The sequence below is a fragment of the Prionailurus bengalensis genome, chromosome B1 (assembly GCF_016509475.1).
Source record: "Prionailurus bengalensis isolate Pbe53 chromosome B1, Fcat_Pben_1.1_paternal_pri, whole genome shotgun sequence".
NCBI lineage: Eukaryota > Metazoa > Chordata > Mammalia > Carnivora > Felidae > Prionailurus > Prionailurus bengalensis.
In genome coordinates this window covers 60,189,376-60,208,439 of record NC_057344.1, presented here as the reverse complement: position 1 = coordinate 60,208,439, position 19,064 = coordinate 60,189,376, and the positions used below count along the sequence as shown (strand labels likewise).

Sequence of the window (19,064 nt, the reverse complement as noted above, 5' to 3'; positions counted from 1 at the left end):
TGAGACAGATTTTTAAAATCTCTTTAAAATGATTTCTAGAACATGCTAAATCTGAAAAGAAAGTCACTAAAGAATATCTACATTATGTGATCCTTTATTTAAGAAAGAAGAGGATATAAGAAAATACACACGTCTGCTTTTTTGTGCAAAAATTACTTAATTAATTTTTAAAAGGAAAGAAAAGAAACAACACCAGAAGGATAAACCTGTAACTAAAGAGACAAGTTACCTACAGAAGTATTTGGGAGTGTGGTGAACAGTAGAAAACAGGATCAGAGTAGCAGGGATAAGAGTAAAGTGTCACTTTTTAGAGTATATCCTTTTGTATATCTCTGATTCTTAGAATCATAAGTATATTTCACATACCTTCCACATACCTTCCAAAATAAACAGGTTAATTTTTAAAAATCTGGATATGGTTGGGGTACCTGGGTGGCTCAGTTGGTTGAGTGTCCAACTTCGGCTCAGGTCATGATCTCACAGTTTGTGAGTTCAAGCCCCGCGTCTGGCTCTGTGCTGACAGCTCAGAGCCTGGAGCCTGCTTCGGATTCTGTGTCTCCCTCTCTCTCTCTCTGCCCCTCCCCTGCTTGTGTTCTCTCTCTCTCAAAAATAAATAAACATTTTTTTTTTTTACTTTAAGGATCTGAATATGGGTGGGAGGGACCCAAAATGAAATACAAATATTAACCAACAAACCTAACTGTATTAATAATGAATAACATAACCAAACTGAATGGGGTGAGCAAGAAAAGAACTAACCTAAAAAACTTTGGAAAGCAGTATTTTAACATAGTCTATGACTAAGGCTAAAAAGAACTGCACATAAATCCCGTAATCCACCTAGGGAATATGTTTCTCACATGATATGGTTAGCAATTCTAAAACTATATGTATACATTAGAATTGATGTAAAATAAGTAAATATATTGTATGTAATGAGAGAGCTGAATTTCTCACAGTTGGAGAAAGAAATAACAAATAAAGAAATGGGAGGGGTAAAATGAAGGATGTGAAGTTGAACTGGAGTAAAAGTCATTGGTGTTAAAGCATGATATTTAAGATAGATGATAGATACATGATAGATAAATACATAGATACATAGATAGATTTTAAAAAATAGACAGATGTGTATGCACGGCTTAGCATATATACATATATTTCCTAGCTGTGTCTGCTGAAAAGTCCTTATAGTAATGACATCCCAGTGGAAATGAACAAACATTAATTCCCAGATCTTGGCTTCTAAATTCTACTTTCCAATAAAAGCAACCAGAACTGCTTAGAGAAGTAGTTGATTTCAAGGCTGGGATAGAAAAAATACAAGATAAGAATGGTACATCTTATGGTTTCAAAAAGTGTAAAACAGTACTCAGAAAGACCAGGCTTGATGAGTTTGAAGATAAGTATACATCCATGTAGCCATCACCACCATGTATATCATCATCAAGGTCATGAAAGACATCAAGGTCATGAAAGATAAGGAAACACTGAGAAACTACTACAGATTGGAGGAGACTAGATAGAAATAACTAAATGGATGTGGAGCCCTAGACAGAATCTTGGAACAGAAAAAGGACATTCAGGGAAAAGTAAGTGAACCTCAAATAATGTCTGAAGCTTAGTTAATAGTATTACACTGATGTTAATTTCCTGGTTTTGAAAAATGCACTATGGTTACATAAGATGCTAACATTAGGGAAAGCTGAGTGAGAAGTCTATGGGAACTCAGTACTATTTTTGCAACTTTTTTTTATAACTAAAAAATTAGTTCAAATAAAAAGTTTTTAAAAGTTTCAGTACCTCGTCCATCATATGTTTCCATTTTAAATTTCCAAAAAGAGATTCTAGTGCTAAAATTCTACATTCTTGCAATTGTTTAATCAGGATTTTATAAGCATTCTCAATCTTCTTTTTATTCTGTAAAAGAAAAGCAAGTCACATAAATTGTCATAAATAAAATATCTAATCACTTTCCAACTACAGAAAATCATATTGTGAAAATATATTTCCAAGTTAAAAAAATTACACTAATGTAATTACAGATCATCAATAATACTTTTAAAGCCTGTCAAGCAGCACTATGTTGTCTTCGCTGAATTAATTTTTGTCTGGGAACTTAGTGCATTTTATTTTTTTAAAAACTTTGTAAAAAGTATAATTAGCATAACATAAAATTCACGTAAAGGGGACAATTCAATGTCTTTTGGTAAAGTTACAGAGTTGTGTAACCATCACCATAATCTAATTTCAGAACATTTCCAACATCTCAAAAAAAAAAAAGTGCGCCCATTTAATACATTATATTTTATTGTGAAAAATTTAAACATACATGTAAATAAGCAATAGCATAATCTCCCCTCAGGTACCTATCATCCAGCCATTATCATCATACACTGTTTTTATTATTTATATTTTAGTTAGTTAATATACAGTGTAATACTGGCTTCAGAATTCAGTGATTCATCACTTATTACACTGAATTTTTATTTGCATTTCATATAGTCCTCAAATAGATAAGTGAAACAACCTCTTTAAAATGAGTACTCACTAACCTAGGAAACATATTATTATACTAGAAATAAAACCTAAAATTTAAAAAAAATCTTCTTTTTCAATTTTTTTAATGTTTATTTATTTTTGAGAGAGAGAGAGACAGAGTGCGAGCAGGGGAGGGACAGAGAGAAGGAGACACAGAATCCGAAGTAGGCTCCAGGCTCTGAGCTATCAGCACAGAGCTCGGTGGGGCTCAAACTCATGAGTTTTGAGATCATGACCTGAACTGAAGTCAGTCACCCAACTGCTGATCCAGCCAGGGACCTTTAAAAAAATCTTCTTAAGGACAGACTGGGAAGGATGTTTGTAGAGCACTCTTCAAGCTCAGATTCAGAAACTGTTTTCACAGAATGAAATGAGATCAATTGATTACAGTTCCTCTTCCCAATATAAAAATCAACTCCAGGGCTGATCCTACCCACAGCAGGCAACTAGAGTTGGAAATAGTTTAATGACTGGGATTCTAACTATAGCAAAACAAACTATCTTATCAGATTTCATGACAACCATCTGGATGTTTCCAAATACCAGAAGGAGTATGACAGTATTGTCAAAGAGTAAAAAATGTTAATTGACTCACAAATTATTTTGATGAAATACAGAATTAATATCTCCATATGAGGATTTACTATAAGTAGTGAAAATTAACCAGAAACTAGATTCATTTATAAAATTAGTATTTTTAACTCCCCAAATTTCAATGTAGTAATTGTCAAATATACCAATGCAGCAAAATAACAAGATCAAGCAAAGGATTAAAATCTAAATACTCTGAAAATTCTATTAATGCCTTAATATTATGAAATAAGCATTTTGCTTATTTCCCATCCTCATCACCCTTCTCCATTGTTTTCTCATTAAAACTACCGTATTAACAAGTATTTCACCAGTATGTCTTAGCAACAAAGGCATGAGTTTTTACCTCCAAATGAGTGCATTTCTGACCTTCATTAACTTGGAGGCAGTATACCACACAGTAGTTATGCACATAAGGGCTAAAGTCAGACTGCTCCTTTTCAATCCATGCTTTATTATTCATTTACTATTGATAATGAGCAAATTACTTCCTCAAGTATCTATTTCCTCATCTGCAAAACACGGATGATACTTACACCTAACTAAAGGGCTGTTGACAAGATTTAAAAAATGACTCATGAGAAGTACCAATCATTGTTGTTATTACAAGTTCTGAACATATGATTGCATTTGTATTATCATTATTGTTAATTTTCTATACCTCTCTGTGAAACCTATGATAATTTCCATAGAAGTGGTAGAAATAAAAGTCAAGTAACTTGGAAAATTCTGTAAAAGTCTAGAAGAAATTTATATTTAGATATCAATTACCTCTTTGAAAAAAGTTTGGTTCGTGCACGTGCTTGGCATAAGGTACGCATAAAGTCGAAGAATATTGGATGTTTGCCCTGAGGAAAGCACAACATTGATCTTGATTGACCAAGACTGAATAATTAAAAAGTTGAAAAGTTGCGTTTGCAGATGGTTCAGGCCTTCATCTGCAACCATCAGGTAATATGGGTAACTGTCTTCTAAGAAACTTTTCCATCCTTGTGATAAGCATCCAGAAAATTCTGTTTGAACATCAATGGTGGTATTATGCTGAAGATGAAGAATGAAAGCAGTTCTCAAAGGAAGAAGTTCAGGGAAGCTGAAATATGCATACTCAGCATCCTGTAAGAATGGGATAAAGTATATATTTTTTTAAATTACCCTTTAGTTGGTTTACACGTATCATTAAAGTCATTAGAAGAAAAGGTTCCGATACAGTTTTGTTCTGCGTTATAGTCAGACCTTGACTGTCATTTCACAAATACGTGCCATAAATCACAGTTTGGATTTAAATACAGGCGTCCCCATTAAGCAAGCACATAATGCTCAGGGTTTATCATACTTTCCCTTCGTAGTCTAATTCTTTTCCTCTCCAATTTCACTTCAAAAAGAAAAAGGAGAGAAAAAATATGCAAAAGCAAATGGCGGATATAAATTATCCAGAACAGGAAGCTGAGGTGAACCACTTGGAGAGGACGATCCCAATTTAGTATGATTGTCCTGAAGCAGCAGAGGTTTTTCTCAACAGATCAAAATTAGTGCAGTAAACTGGACTGGAAACATTAGGTTAGAATACCGGCTCTGTATTCAAAACATCACTTGCAAGAAGTCAGCAATGTTTAAAAATCTAACAATAGTGTTGACTGCAAAATGACTGAACAGACACATTCCAAAACCCTTAAGGGTAATACCTTGGTTACCTTCAGGGATAGGATAAGGAAAGGGTGGTAGTGGTTATACTTCTGTATTTGATACTGTTAATATTTTATTAATTATATTCATAATCAGAAAAGGAAGACCAAATACCTTCCCTCAGAGGTATTTACTATGGAACAAAGAATAAAATGAAGTAGTATCAATGAGTTTGACATTTTTCCAGGCTCAAAGAAACTAACTACAGAGTTCTGAAAACAGAAGCGCTTCTCCGAGTTGGAAAAGTTGAATCCAACTGAGCTTCTGTAGAGACTGCTCATCCTCCTTCATGAGCGTGTGTGTCTTTATATAAAGTTTAATGGTTGCAAATAAAATATAACCTTAAATGTGGTAACTTCTGAATACGGGGACTATGGGTATTTTTTTCTGTTCTTCCCTTTAAACTATGAATTCTTATAGATGTATTTAACGTGTTAATAAGAAAAAAATATAAAATAGTAGGGAATTGTAGGTTTAGGTCTTAAATCACATGTTACCTTGAAGAAAACTATGGCAAATTGTCCTCCTTTACTGATAAGATCCATAAGATAGCATTCAATTACATAAAAGAAGTGGAGCTGCTGCCCCTGCTTTAATGATTTCTCACATATGCATGTAGCAAGTAATGAATCGCCATCAATCAGAAAAAATTCAGATTCAACAAAATCATTGAATAAACTGGAATGTCTAAAATGAAAACAGTTAAAACAAAAATTACATATTGATTAAATAAGGCCCCCAAAAGACAGTAGCATTGTCATTATTCTCCCATTATCACTATCATCAGTAGGTGAATTTGCCAAGGAATTATTTTATGTCCGTCTGTACGCTAAGACTTTTCAAATATATCCATATGTATGACTATCCCTCATAGGAAGAAGGTGGGATCATTCCCATTCTATAGACATAGAAAAAGAGGCTCAAAGAGACAGAGCAAATTATGTAAAACCACATGGCAGAATCTGGATTGGAATCGGGAATTTAACACCTCTATTCTGAATATAGACCTGTGTTAAATTTCCTTCCTGTTTAATAAGTTCTATTTCTTTATAAAACAATAGGTTCATTGATAGCTGTGTACAAATAATGCAAGACAAAACTGTTTCCATTCACTATCAAACAGCTCTCAAAGTTCTATGTTAAACAATCATATATGTATTTATATATGTATGTGCATATATAATTGTATATATAATATACTGTAATATATATACTGAGATAGATACACATTACTTTCATGTCAAATAGATATACAGGAAATATGGTATCCAAAAGTACACCTCTTTTTTAATTTATTTATTTAAATTCAAGTTAGTTAACATACAGTGTAGTACTGGTTTCAGAAGTAGAACCCCGTGATTCATCTCTCACATAGGACACCTGGTGCTCCTAAAAGTGCCCTCCTTAATGCCCATTAATGCCTTAATCCCTCCATTTAGCCCATCCCCCCACCAGCAACCCTCAGTTTGTTCTCTGTATTTAAGAATCTCTTGTTCTTTGCCTCCCTGTCTCTTTTTATCTTATTTTTCTCTCCTTTCCCCTATGTTCATTTGTTTTGTGTCTTAAACTCCACATAGTGAAATCTTTATTACAATACTCACTTGGCTTTTGGCAATGCACTCATAATTAACTGTGACATTTTTTCTAAAAACATCATGTGTTCTTCTAAACCTAAAAAATAAATTATTTACTTATTATTTGAAAAAGAAGAAATAACAATAAAGTTATGTTAATTCTATTAAATCCATGTAGCTTAAAGAATCATTATTTTGTAATTTATAAATATTTTAAATTGAAAATTACCCATTCTTGCCGCTCTCTGGACCTCGAACCTGAACTGGAAAACATTAAATATAGCAAATTTCCTTTACTTTGGTACCTCTAAGTGGCAGTTATTAATGAAAATGACAGACCTACAAAGAAAGAAGAAAAATTAGAAATTCATTTATTCCATCAACAAATAGTATTAAATGACTACTGTGTGTTAAGCAAAACATCAGGCAATGGGAATATATGAACAAAGAGCAACATGCTGTTAGTTCTCATGGAGCTTAAAATCCATCAGGAAAGACAAATATTAATCAGATAATCATATGGACAATGGAAAATTTAAACTGTGACAAAGAGGATAGAGGAAGCATCCTAATGAAGTAATGCTTGAGTTGATTTCTGGAGGATGAAACAAAATTTAATTAAATACAGGGATGGGGGGAGTAGCATTCCAGGCAGAAAAGACCGTGTACAAAAAATACCAGAAAATACCATGTACAAAAGTCTTGTGTCATGAATGAGCGTGGGTGGTTCTAGATCCAGAACAGAAGTCAACGAGGTTGGAATGGAGAGAGTGAGGAAAGAGTTAGCTGTACTAGAGCGTTACAGAAATATAAGAGCAGGCAGAGTCTTTGAGGGCATGTTTTCATCCTAAAATCCACTGACGGATTTTAAGCACGTAGTGTTATGAGCGGCTTTACATTTTGAAAGATTACTCTGGCTGCAGTAGAGAGAATAGATAAGATGGGATCAAAGTTCCTGTTAGTAAAGCAGAGAGAAAACCACAGTTTAGAAGGGTAATGAGAGTAGTTTGATGTAATACAGTTTGATGGTAGTTTGGGGCCCCTATGGATATTAAATATTTGAAAGGTTAGTTTAACATAATTTTGTAATGAATCTGATATGGATGGAGAAGAGGGAAGAGTGAAGGTTGTCAAGGATGATTTTAAGATTCTACCTGATGCAACAGGATGGAGGACGAGGCCATTCCCTGTGCAGGAAACCTTGGAACAAGTCTACATTTCAGGGAAGGATCATGAGTTCATTTGTGGTCACTCTGAGTTTGACTTGAGTTCAAGACTGTAGGACATGTCACGTGAGTAATTAAATATGTAGGTCTAGAGGTCAAATTAAATATGTAGGTCTAAAGGCCTACAAAGAGGCCTTATTGTAAATAAGGCCACTGAGGTAGAGGAACTTGCTTGGACAGACAGACACAGTATCATGAAAGAAGAAGAAAGGACTGAAAATACAGTTTTGCAGATCACTAATATTTAATAAATGCCAACAGAGAAGAGGAAGAGTCTGCAAAGGTAATTGAGAAAGAACTGTCAAAGAGGCAGAAGAAAATGCCCTTGAGCATTCTGTTACAAAAAACAAATATTGAGACATTCTTCAAATACGCCATATAGTGTGTTAGGGCAGTGGAACTTGATAGATAGATGATAGACAGATAATAGATAGATTAGATAGATGGATAGATAGATAGATAGATAGATAGATAGATACATAGATAGATATTCATATTATATGACATTAAAGAACATATAATGATGAGGCACACATTGATATTAAATATTAGGGACGCCTGGGTGGCTTAGTCGGTTGAGTGTCCAGCTTCAGCTCAGGTCATGATCTCGCCGTTCCCAAGTTAGAGCCCTGTGTCGGGCTCTGTGCTGACAGCTCAGAGCCTGGAGCCTGCTTTGGATTCTGTGTCTCCCTCTCTCTCTGCCCCTCCCCCACTCGTGCTCTGTCTCTCTCTGTCTCTCAAAAATAAATAAACATAATAAATATTAAAATAACAATGCATGGAGGTTCATGACTGCAAAAAATGAGTAAACTTGAAGAAAAAAGAAATTACTGTGGCTGGAATGGAATGTTTAAGAAACAATAGAGACAGGCAAAAGCATGGTCTCTCGCTTACCTAGTTATTCCCCCTTTTATCAGACCTAAAGAGCATCTACTCCTTACCAAGCATTGCACTTGCTGCCACATATGCAAATATGCATAAAACATGGTCCTCTCCCCTCACAATCTGGTAAGGGTTTAAAGAGAATTAAATCATAAAGTGTAACGTGCTTAGTGACCTAGCAGAAATGGTACAGAAAGCCATTAGAGAATTAAAAGAGTTCTTCAATCAACTGGAGTAGTCAGGCTCTTGTGTTCTGAGGTTTTGAGGACACACTTAAAATATGAGAAAGAATTATGGAAGCATCTTAGAGAAGGTTAAGAGATACAGAGGATCACATCTCAAAGAGCAAAACAATACTGGTTTAATGCACAGAGATGTGAAACCACATGACAAGTTTGATTCCACAGGTTGTTCCACATGGCATAAAACAGAATGATTTGATTGGAAATGAAATAGGAAAAGTGGCTATAGCTCACATTATAAGGGGCTTTTGCCCAGGGAAGAATTTTAGAGAATTTCCCCCAAAACTCTCTGCCATCCAATTCATACAATTCCCAACCTTACTAACTGCACATTAGCCATACTGTTTTACTTCAGTTCTCCAAATTGTACCAAGTTCAAATATAAAAGATGATTCCATGAGAACTGAGTAAATGGGAGAATATTAACCCCAAGTATCTTACAGAAGGGATAGATCCAGAAAAGTTAGGGTCAGATTGAATGAAATAAGGTAATTCATAGGTTCCCGGATGTTCTTAATGTCTCAAGAATTTTTCTTATGGTACTCCTAGGACAAAATAAATACCTAACAGTTTATTTATTAAGGAGTTAGCTCCAAACAAATTAATAAGTCCTAACATAATCATTTGAAAATAAAATACACATAAACAGAAAGAAATAACATCATTTTTAAATTAAATAACAAAAATTACTAATGAGATATGCGTGCCTATTGGACACTACAACTTTTCAACAAAAGCCATGGTGGGAGAATAAAACCCTTCTCAATTTGATAATTAAGGGGTTCCATAGCTTGCCTGCCTACCTCCTCTCATATATCATATAGGAAACTTTTCCTATTAAACTTCATCCTGAACTCATGCCAACCTTACACAAAATGTACATAGAATTTGTATCACTATGCCCAGTTCTCTCTCATTTAAGGGAGAGTCATGGTAGGGAAAATAAAGCCTGCTACCCACCACAAAAACCACTGAATAAATGTATATTTAAAAATCTGAATTATTAGACATGGGGGGTAGTATTAAGAAGAAGCTGGATGAATAAACATGATTCAAGGCCAGAATAGTCCTTTAAAAAGTTTGAATTAGCATTCTCAATAATCACAATATTATCTAATACAATAATAACAGGCTGCTACAGAAAAAACAAAAGTAAACCCTCAAAAAAAATTTATACTTTCAGGAAAAAAGTCACATTCAGAGCAATAAAATGGACATGATGAAATCTCAAGTTACAGATCGGAAATCCAGGAAATTTCTTAGAAGGCATGAGAAAAAAACAAAGAGGGGCACCTGGGTGGCTCAGCCAGTTAAGTGTCTGACGTCTGCTCAGGTCGTGATCTCATGGCTTGTGACTTCAAGCCCCACAAACAGGCTCTGTGCTGACAGCTCAAAGCCTGGAGTCAGCAATAGCACTGCTAGGAATTTACCCAAGGGATACAGGAGTGATGATGCATGGGGCACTTGTACCCCAATTTTTACAGCAGCACTTTCAACAATAGCCAAATTATTGAAAGAGCCTAAATATCCATCAACTGATGAACAGATAAAGAAGTTGTGGTTTATATACACAATGGAATACTACTTGGCAATGAGAAAGAATGAAATATGGCCTTTTGTAGCAACATGGATGGAAGTGGACAGTGTTATGCTAAGTGAAATAAGTCATACAGGGAGACAGATACTATATGTTTTCATTCTTATGTGGACCCTGAGAAACTTAACAGAAGACCATGGGGGAGGAGAAGGGGAAAAAAGAAAGAGAGGAAGGGAGGCAAACCATAGGAGACTCTTAAAAACTGAGAATAAACTGAGGGTTTGGGGAGCCCGGGTGGCTCAGTCGGTTGAGCAACCGGTTTCAGCTCAGGTCATGATCTCGCCATCTGTGAGTTTGAGCCCCATGTTGGGCTCTGTGCTGACAGCTCAGAGCCTGGAGCCTGCTTCGGATTCGGTGTCCCCCTCTCTCTCTGCCCCTCCCCCACTCCCCTCCCTCATGCTCTGTCTCCTTCTGTCTCAGAAATAAACAAACATTAAAAAAATATATTTAAAAAAATAAACAGGGTTGATGGGGGTGGGAGGGAGGGGAAAGTGGGTGATGGGCATTGAGGAGGGCACCTGTTGGGATGAGCACTGGGTGTTGTGTGGAAACCAATTTGACAATAAATTTCATATTAAATAAATAAATAAGTAAAACATTAAAAACTTAAAAAAAAAAAAAAGCCTGGAGTCTGCTTCGGATTCTGTGTCTCCCTCTCTCTCTGCTCCTCCCCTGTTCATGCTCTGTCTCTCTCTCTCTCTCTCCTTCAAGAATAAATAAAAACATTAAAAAAAATGTTTTTAATTGATTAAAATTGTACCTGGCACACAGTTACAACTGAATAAAATGAGGAGCGTTATTGGATGTTTTGGTAAAAGAAAATATAATGTTTTCAAAGTTCCAAGGGGAAAATATTTTGAACTTATAATTCCGTACCCAGTCATTCAATCCATTAGGAGGGCAGAAAGACAATATTACTAGATATTTAAGAAGTCACCAACCACCTAGCCTGAATGATAATGTTATTTAAAGAAACAGTTCAGAAAATTAGTGGGTAGATATCAAGCAGAAGGACAATCAAGAAACAGTATAACTACATATGATGCAGGAAAATTAAAGGAAGCTATAAAGAAAAATAGGAGGATCCATGATACTCTGAATTTAGAAAAGTATCGATTTCAAACAGCGGTCTTAATGATAACTACATTTCCAAGTCAACCATATAGATTGCTTCTACAATAAATAACATAATAAATAATTTTGTGACTTGTTTACTTGACTTCCCATTTTTTACTCAACCAGAAACAAATCACAAAAATTAAAGTCATAAACGGGCACCTGGGTGACTGTCGCTTAAGCGGCCAACTCTTGATCTTGGCTCCAGTCAAGTTTATGGGATAGAGCCCTGGTGGGTCTCTGCACTAACAGCAGGAAGCCTGCTTGGAATTCTCTCTCTCCCTCTCTCTCTGTCCCTTGCCCTCTCTCTCTCTCTCTCTCTCTCTCTCTCTCTCTCTCTCTCAAAATAAATAAAACATTTTTAAAAATAAAGTCAAAAATACTGTAAACTATGATAAACCATTATAATATAAAAATAATATAATTAACCAAATTGGGAAGTTCAGAAAGGGATGAATAGTGGAAAAAGAAGAGCGTATATTAAGTTCCTCATAGCAGAAAGTCCAGAAAGAGCAGGTAAAGATAATATATCAAAAATTAAGGGCTTCTGGAATCAAGAAGTTAAATTGCCTTTCTCATATAAGTACTGAACCACTGTGTTGCCAAATAAATATAAATAGGGAAACTTCATTTATACTTATATTACAACTTCTAATGAATTAATAGATCTTGTTATTTTTAGGTGCTAGAACAACAAAAATACAGGCAAATAGCTACTTCCATGTAGAAGTGCATCATTGTTGAAATATTCCAGCAAAGACGAGCCTGGGTGCCTCAGTCAATTGAGCATCTGACTTCGGCTCAGGTCATGATCTCCTGGTTCATGAGTTCAAGCTCCACATCTGGCTCTGTGCTGACAGCTCAGAGCCTGGAGCCTGCTTTGGATTCTGTGTCTCCCTCTCTCTCTGCCCCTCCCTCACTAGTTCTCTGTCTCTGTCTCTCTCTCTCTCAAAAATAAACATTAAAAAAAAAAAAAAGACCGTTCATGCTCTGTCTCTCTCTGTCCCAAAAATAAATAAACATTGAAAAAATAAATAAATAAAAAATAAAAGGGGCGCCTGGGTGGCGCAGTCGGTTAAGCGTCCGACTTCAGCCAGGTCACGATCTTGCGGTCCGGGAGTTCGAGCCCCGCGTCAGGCTCTGGGCTGATGGCTCAGAGCCTGGAGCCTGTTTCCGATTCTGTGTCTCCCTCTCTCTCTGCCCTTCCCCCGTTCATGCTCTGTCTCTCTCTGTCCCAAAAATAAATAAACGTTGAAAAAAAAAAAAAAAAGAAAAAAATACTCCACCAAAAATTTTGACCTGAATTTGATCAAAACTCTAGTAGCAACAATTAATTAACGAGACATTTATAAGATAGAAGAACCTGTTAAATGATACCAGGAAGATTAGAATCTCTACAAGGCCAAAAAAAAAAAAAAAAAAGGAAAGGGAAGGGAAGGGACTCCAATTTATTAACAAATTACAAGAGGATGAAAGAGACCACAACAAGCCTAAAGACATATTATCCAATCACAGTAGTGCCAAAACCTTATCTGGGTTCTGATTTAAACAATCTTTAAAAGAAAAAGAGAAGGGATGGGAAAAAAGAGAAATCATAGATTATTAGAGACAGCCCAATTCAGAAAATAAGGCCCAGGGAATGATGGAACCTCTTGATGGAAAGAGTCAATTTCCTGAAACACTGGAGAAAAGCTGACCAGCAATGGACAGAATTCTAGATGCCCTCCAAGACTCCAGCCACCCTGGTGCACTGCCCTGTATAATATCCTCTCCTTGGGTGTGGGCAGGACTGGAAGATTGAATGGGATAATCTCTCCCATGATTAGGTCACATTACATAAGACTCCAACATTCCAGGAGACAGATTCTCCTGATAGCTTTGAAGACATAAGCCACAATGCTTTGAGAGGACCACCTAGCCGGGAGCTGAGGGTGGAATCTAAAGGCTGAGAATAACCCACAGCCAACAGCCAACAAGAAAACAGGGAACCTCACAATCCCACACCTGCAAGGAACTGGATTCTTCCAACAACTGGAAAGAACCTGGACAAGATGGCAGCTCCAGTAGGCACCTTCATTTTAGTCTGGTGAGATGCTGAGTAAAAGCATTCAGTTACTCTGTGTCTAGACTTCTGATTCACGGAAATTTATAAAATAATACATTTTTATTGACTTAACCTCCCAAATTTGCGGTAATTTGTCATGCAGCAATAGAAAACAAATACATGCCCCTTGACCATTTTTACATTCTTTTAACTGTTATAGAAGAAATAAATGATTATTGCATGAAGCCACTGAAATGTAGGGGTAGGTAGGAATCGCCTGTAAGTTATTCGAATGCAGATTCTGATTCTGCAAGTTTGTAGTTGCGCCCCGATTGTGCGTGGGGTGGGAATGCTAGCTGCCTGCCGCTACCGATGTCTAGGTCATATTGGTTATGCTCAGATCTGACCTCCCTTAGTTTCCCTAAGGCCCAGATCCCAGCATTCTTTCTTTGAAGAGGTCCCCTTAAAAGCCTGAACGCTCGCCCCTCTCCTTCGGATTCCAGACCCCGCGCTCCCCACCTGCGTCCCTTTCCTCTGCCTCTCCCCACGCCTTGCCTCCCGGCGCCAACGGGAGACCCGTCCGCCACCATTTTCGGGGGGGGGCGCAGCGGGGCGCGACCGGAGCCGCTCCCGGGCCACCTCCCGCCTGGACCAGAGAGCTGGAACCGCGAGCGACATCTCCACTCCGGGTTTCTCCCTGCAGTGACCCCGGTCGCCTCGGAGCCCGCTCCACACGCCTCCGCCCCCACCCCGGTTCGCTCCCCGGAGCAACTCCCCCTGCTCCTGCCAACCTCCACCCCGGCGTCCGCACCGGACCTGTGGCGTCGGTGGAGCAGCTGCCGGGCACCTGCAGGGAAGGAAGCGACCGACAGGGGCTCAGAGCGCGGAGCCCTGAGTGGTAACTCGAGGGGGCGCCTGAACCTGGGCTTCTGACCTGCCGAGCCGCCTCGGCCAGTCTTTTGTACCCGGAAAGGAAGTTTTGGTTTCGTTTCTCACATCGGGCACGTTTGAGTTTCGTTTTCCTTTATCACGAAATAGGTCCGACGGGTTCCAGAAGAGTGAGTCTGAACATCCTTCCCTTCAGTGGGGACCTTAAGACATAGTAGAAACGGTAACCTGGGCTTCGGAATTCGGACAGGAAACAGCGGAGTGAGGCCAAGAGATCTGGGACAGCTGGAAGATAAAAATCAAGGAGGGGCAGAGTTTAGAAATAGATCAAGTAGAACACTGTGGAATCTGAAGTTCCACCGTGGGTCTTGCTGCTCCCCTTTGATTCAAAAACAAAAACAGTGGGAAGGAACACCTGAACGTGGAGTTCTAGTAGGAGAAGATAATGATGACTGCTCTGTGCAAACTATATGTGGAGCCAAGAAACACCATTAAAAAATCGAAAGCGCAGCCCGCTCGCTTTTTACTTCTGCCTTCATGTTATTTTCACTAAATGTCTGCCCGTCGTGGCAGAAACTATTGTCAATTTGGGTTTTAACCCTAGCCTCTCTTTCCTTCTAGTCTCTTAATGTGCTTAGATTCATATGCAAATATACTCGAATTCTAGGAAGAGGCAAGTGGAGGTGACAGTGGTTTTGGGTAATATTAGCAACAATGGAGAGCCACAGCTGCTTTGTCTGCAAGGCAGGTAAAGAACAGATGGGCAGACACTGTCCCATAGAAAACAGAGCAGTGCGTGACATATTTTCTTGTCATAAATTGAAGAGTCAAGTTGTTAAAGAAAAAGGTAGGGACGGAGAGACTGGACATTGCTCACATCCATCAGGCACCCATTCATTCATTCACTTATTTACAAATTTGTGATGACGAAACTGAGGAAGGAAATTTAAAAATTTGGAACTTGACACATGACTGGCCTAAAGTTCTATTATATTCATATCTGTCTTTCTCTAACATCTCTAATAATGATAATCCTCTCCTTCCTCCTGTCAAGAAGTCAGTGTTCTAAATCCTGCGACCCGTGAACATGTTAACTTCTCTGGCAAAAGGTACTTTGCAGAATTAAGGATTTTGAGTTGTGGCATTATACAGAATAACCTGATGGGTCCACTCATTGTCTACAACACTTCTTCCCCCTCTTCCAAATCCTCTGGCCCTTTTAGGCCAGATGTGCTCTGAACCTGCTCTGTCAAAGATCACCGATGATGATCTAATCATTGATAAATCTAAACAATGCTTGTGCTTGTTTAGTCCATGATCCATTTACTTCTCTCTCTCTCTCTCTCTCTCTCTCTCTCTCTCTCTCTCTCTCTCAAATGCTTGACAGATATCTAACCCATCTCTCTTTTCCAAAGAGCTTCTTTTCTCTTGGCTTACAATATTCTTCAAATCTATTCTCTTCCTACCTTGACTATCAAAATGGATGGATTATCACCTAACAACTGTTCAGGTGAAAAGCCTGGGAATCATTGTTGCACCTTCACCTCCCTTAAAACCTTAGTGAACTGGAACTCCTGATACTTACAGAATCTCCTCTCTCTCTCTCATTTTCCAAAGGCGAGAGCAAACAACACCATTCCTCATCTGGCTAACTGGAACAGCGTATTCCCTTCCAGACTCCAGTGTGTCCCTCCACTCCATTTTCTAACCTGCCACCAGGGTTATTTATTAGCATGTAAAACCAAGCACATCAAGTCCCTGTTAAAAAAAACACTTCCATGGGCGCCTGGGTGGCTCAGTCGGTTGGGCGTCCGACTTCAGCTCAGGTCATGATCTCACAGTTTGTGAGTTTGAGCCCCACGTCAGGCTCTGTGCTGACAGCTCGGAGCCTAGAGCCTGTGTCGGATTCTGTGTCTCCTTCTCTCTCTGCCCCTCCCCAACTTGTGCTCCATGTCTCTCAAAAAGTAAACAAATGTAAAAAAAAAAAAAATTAAAAAAAAACACTTCCAACATTTCTTCATTGCTTTTGGACTAAATCTACCTAGTAGTATTACCTTTCCTTTGAGAACTCTCCAACTCTGATATGCTTCCTTTCACTTGCCCTAGAGTTATGGGGATGGGCAAACACATGACATCTAACACTGGATAGATGTGGTTAACCACAATTTATTAGTTATGTTTACTCACAGCCCTGCACACCATGTATGGCTATATATATATATATATATATATATATAGGGCTTGAACTCAGGAGCAAAATAAACAAGGTGGGACTGTGGGAGGCAGACTTTGTAACAACCAGAAGTGGAGAAGTGGGGAGACCCCTGGTGCCCTTGGGAAGACAGGATTACTTGTTTAATTACTTTTGCTGGCTGACAAGGAAGTGAAACTGTTAGGTAAATGCAGTTGTTCTGGCTGAGAAAGGAACTGGCTAAGTAAGAAACCCTTCTCTCCACATATGATCCCCAGTAACTTTGTTACTTTTTTGCCATTTACTACCCATAGCCCAAATACCTTTATCTTGTCAATTCTTCACATATTTATTGTTCATTTTTCTAAAAGGTATAAAAGCTTCCTGCTCTGGTCCCTTCTTCGGGTCTTTATTCTCTTGTTTAGGTTCCCATGTACATATAAAAATTCAACAAGATTTATATGCTTTCCTCCTGTTAATCTGTCTTACATCAGTTTAATTCATAGGCCCAGCCAGAGACCCAAAGAGGGTAGAGGAGAATTTTTCCTCCCCTACAGCAGCACATGGAAATTTAGGACTTACAAGACAATGCTTTGGCATCGTTTTAAGCCTTGGTGACGATTGAAGACCTTTTCCCTAGGAAACAAAGTAGACACTTAACCAGGAGGGAGGGAGCCAAATGAAGAGGCGATCATTGAAAACATAATTTTCATTTTTTTAAGTTTATTTATTTATTTTGAGAGAAACAGAGCAAGGGAGGGGCGGAGAGAGAGAATCCCAAGCAGACTCCATGCTGTCAGCACAGAGCCCAATGCGGGGCTGGAACTCACAAACTGGGGGATCATGACCTGAGCTGAAACCAAGAGTCGGACGCCTAACCAACTGAGCCACCCAGGTGTCCCAAAAAACATAAATTTTAGAGGTGCCCTCTTTATGGCCAACAAAGTCAGCTAAGAATCTGTGTGGCACTGATGCAGGCAATGCATGTCCCCAGAAGGCTTGAATTTAGTTTAATAAATCCCTGCCACAGTGGATCCCAATGGGAAATCCATTTGCTACTTTGTTCCTTAAGAGCTCTTTGAAGAGTTCATTGGACCTCTGAATTAAACCAATTAAATTACAAAGGGCATATAGGGAAGGTGGAAATTCCATTGAATGCACTTTTTAAGAGCCCACCAATGTTTTCTAAGAAATGAAATGAATTTTCAGTCACTATCAGTAATATCTGGAACTCAAATGGATAAAGAATGTCCTCCAGAGGTGTTGTATTGTGGCTCTGATATATGCAGAGATACCTGTTATGTTAATTTATATTTGGGGTATCTGTGAAGCAAAAGATTTCCAAAGTTCTCTATCAAAGGGAGAGACTCTTAGGTCACCACCCAAGAATACGTAAAAATGTATTGATGGGGCCAAATTATTGCTCTGGGCATCCATGCTGAGATGACTGTCTAAAGTCTGGCCAATTTTGCTGACCCTTGGGTCTCTTCTTTTATCAGAGAAACTTGGTTAAGAGATGGGAAAGCAACAGCATCCCATGAGCTCCATCACATAGAGTGGTGGTGATTCCATCTATAAAACCTACAAATTCCCAATTTTGTTCACTCAGTTTTGTTCCTCAGGTAGCCAAAATGTCTGGGAGAGGGGTGACCTCCTCCAACACAGTGGCTCCTGGCAAGAGACTAAGAAAAGGAGATAATGAGGACCTGTCCAAGTAGGATATGCCAGAGAGCCCACATGTGACTCCATGCTATAGCAAGGAGGGCTTGGTTGCCAATCCAGGTTTGTGAGGTATGGCATCCATGACCCAAAGTATAATGGGCAATTGAGTACACAAGTTCATATGTTCAGGGTCTATAAAAGTCTCTATTTCCAGGAGATCCCAGCATGTGGCCAGTAAATGTCACTCTAATAGTGTTTAGCACAGAATTGAAGAAGGGCAGTATTGTGTATCAGAAGTCCATTGGAAACTTATGGACATTATAGGTGGTCCAGAAACTCTGGGAGTCATAAAAGGAGGTCAGTACAGCATCTACAGTAGAGAGTCTCTGAGGATACTTAATGAAGGTGCCCCTTGATTTCAGTTTAGACAGATTTCATAACATTTTGTTGGAGGGGACCCCATTTAAGGTGGACTGACTTGCAAGTATCAGTGAGACTAAAAAAAAATAAGGAAATGCAGAATATGCTGCCTCCAGACCCCAAAAGAACTAAAAGTTGTTGGACTTGTATTAATATTTTGAGTGCTAAGAGGGATGATAGCTGGGTCATGACATTGCCTGAGATGGCACAGTTCACCACATAATTTTCAAGAATTTCATCTGAGTGGCAGGACCTTGCACTACGTGTGGAGCAATGGCCCATCCCCTTTTTTGTAAGCCACTTTGTTGGTATTTGCATGTCCTGAATGAGCATTTCAAGTGAATTAATTAATTTCCCCATAACTGGACATAGATAAGACCTTGCCTTCAAAGACTGTGTGCAATGGAAAG

General features: G+C 38.4%; 1 protein-coding gene across 2 annotated transcripts in view; it reads right to left on the bottom strand.

Moving 5' to 3' along the window:
* DDX60 (DExD/H-box helicase 60) overlaps positions 1 to 14,682 on the bottom strand; it is a 113,531-nt gene extending 98,849 nt beyond the window's left edge. The window contains exons 1-6 of one of the 2 annotated variants that reach the window (XM_043565932.1): positions 14,310 to 14,682; positions 6,616 to 6,725; positions 6,414 to 6,483; positions 5,310 to 5,499; positions 3,901 to 4,242; positions 1,801 to 1,917 (exon numbers count right to left, since the gene is read on the bottom strand). In XM_043565932.1, coding sequence (XP_043421867.1) covers positions 1,801 to 1,917; positions 3,901 to 4,242; positions 5,310 to 5,499; positions 6,414 to 6,483; positions 6,616 to 6,619 — 723 coding nt within the window. In that variant the 5' untranslated portion in view covers positions 6,620 to 6,725; positions 14,310 to 14,682. Of the gene's footprint in view, positions 1 to 1,800; positions 1,918 to 3,900; positions 4,243 to 5,309; positions 5,500 to 6,413; positions 6,484 to 6,615; positions 6,726 to 7,540; positions 8,250 to 14,309 lie in introns of those variants that run through there. The other variant, XM_043565940.1, reaches the window with a different exon arrangement.
* Positions 14,683 to 19,064: the final 4,382 nt, after the last annotated feature.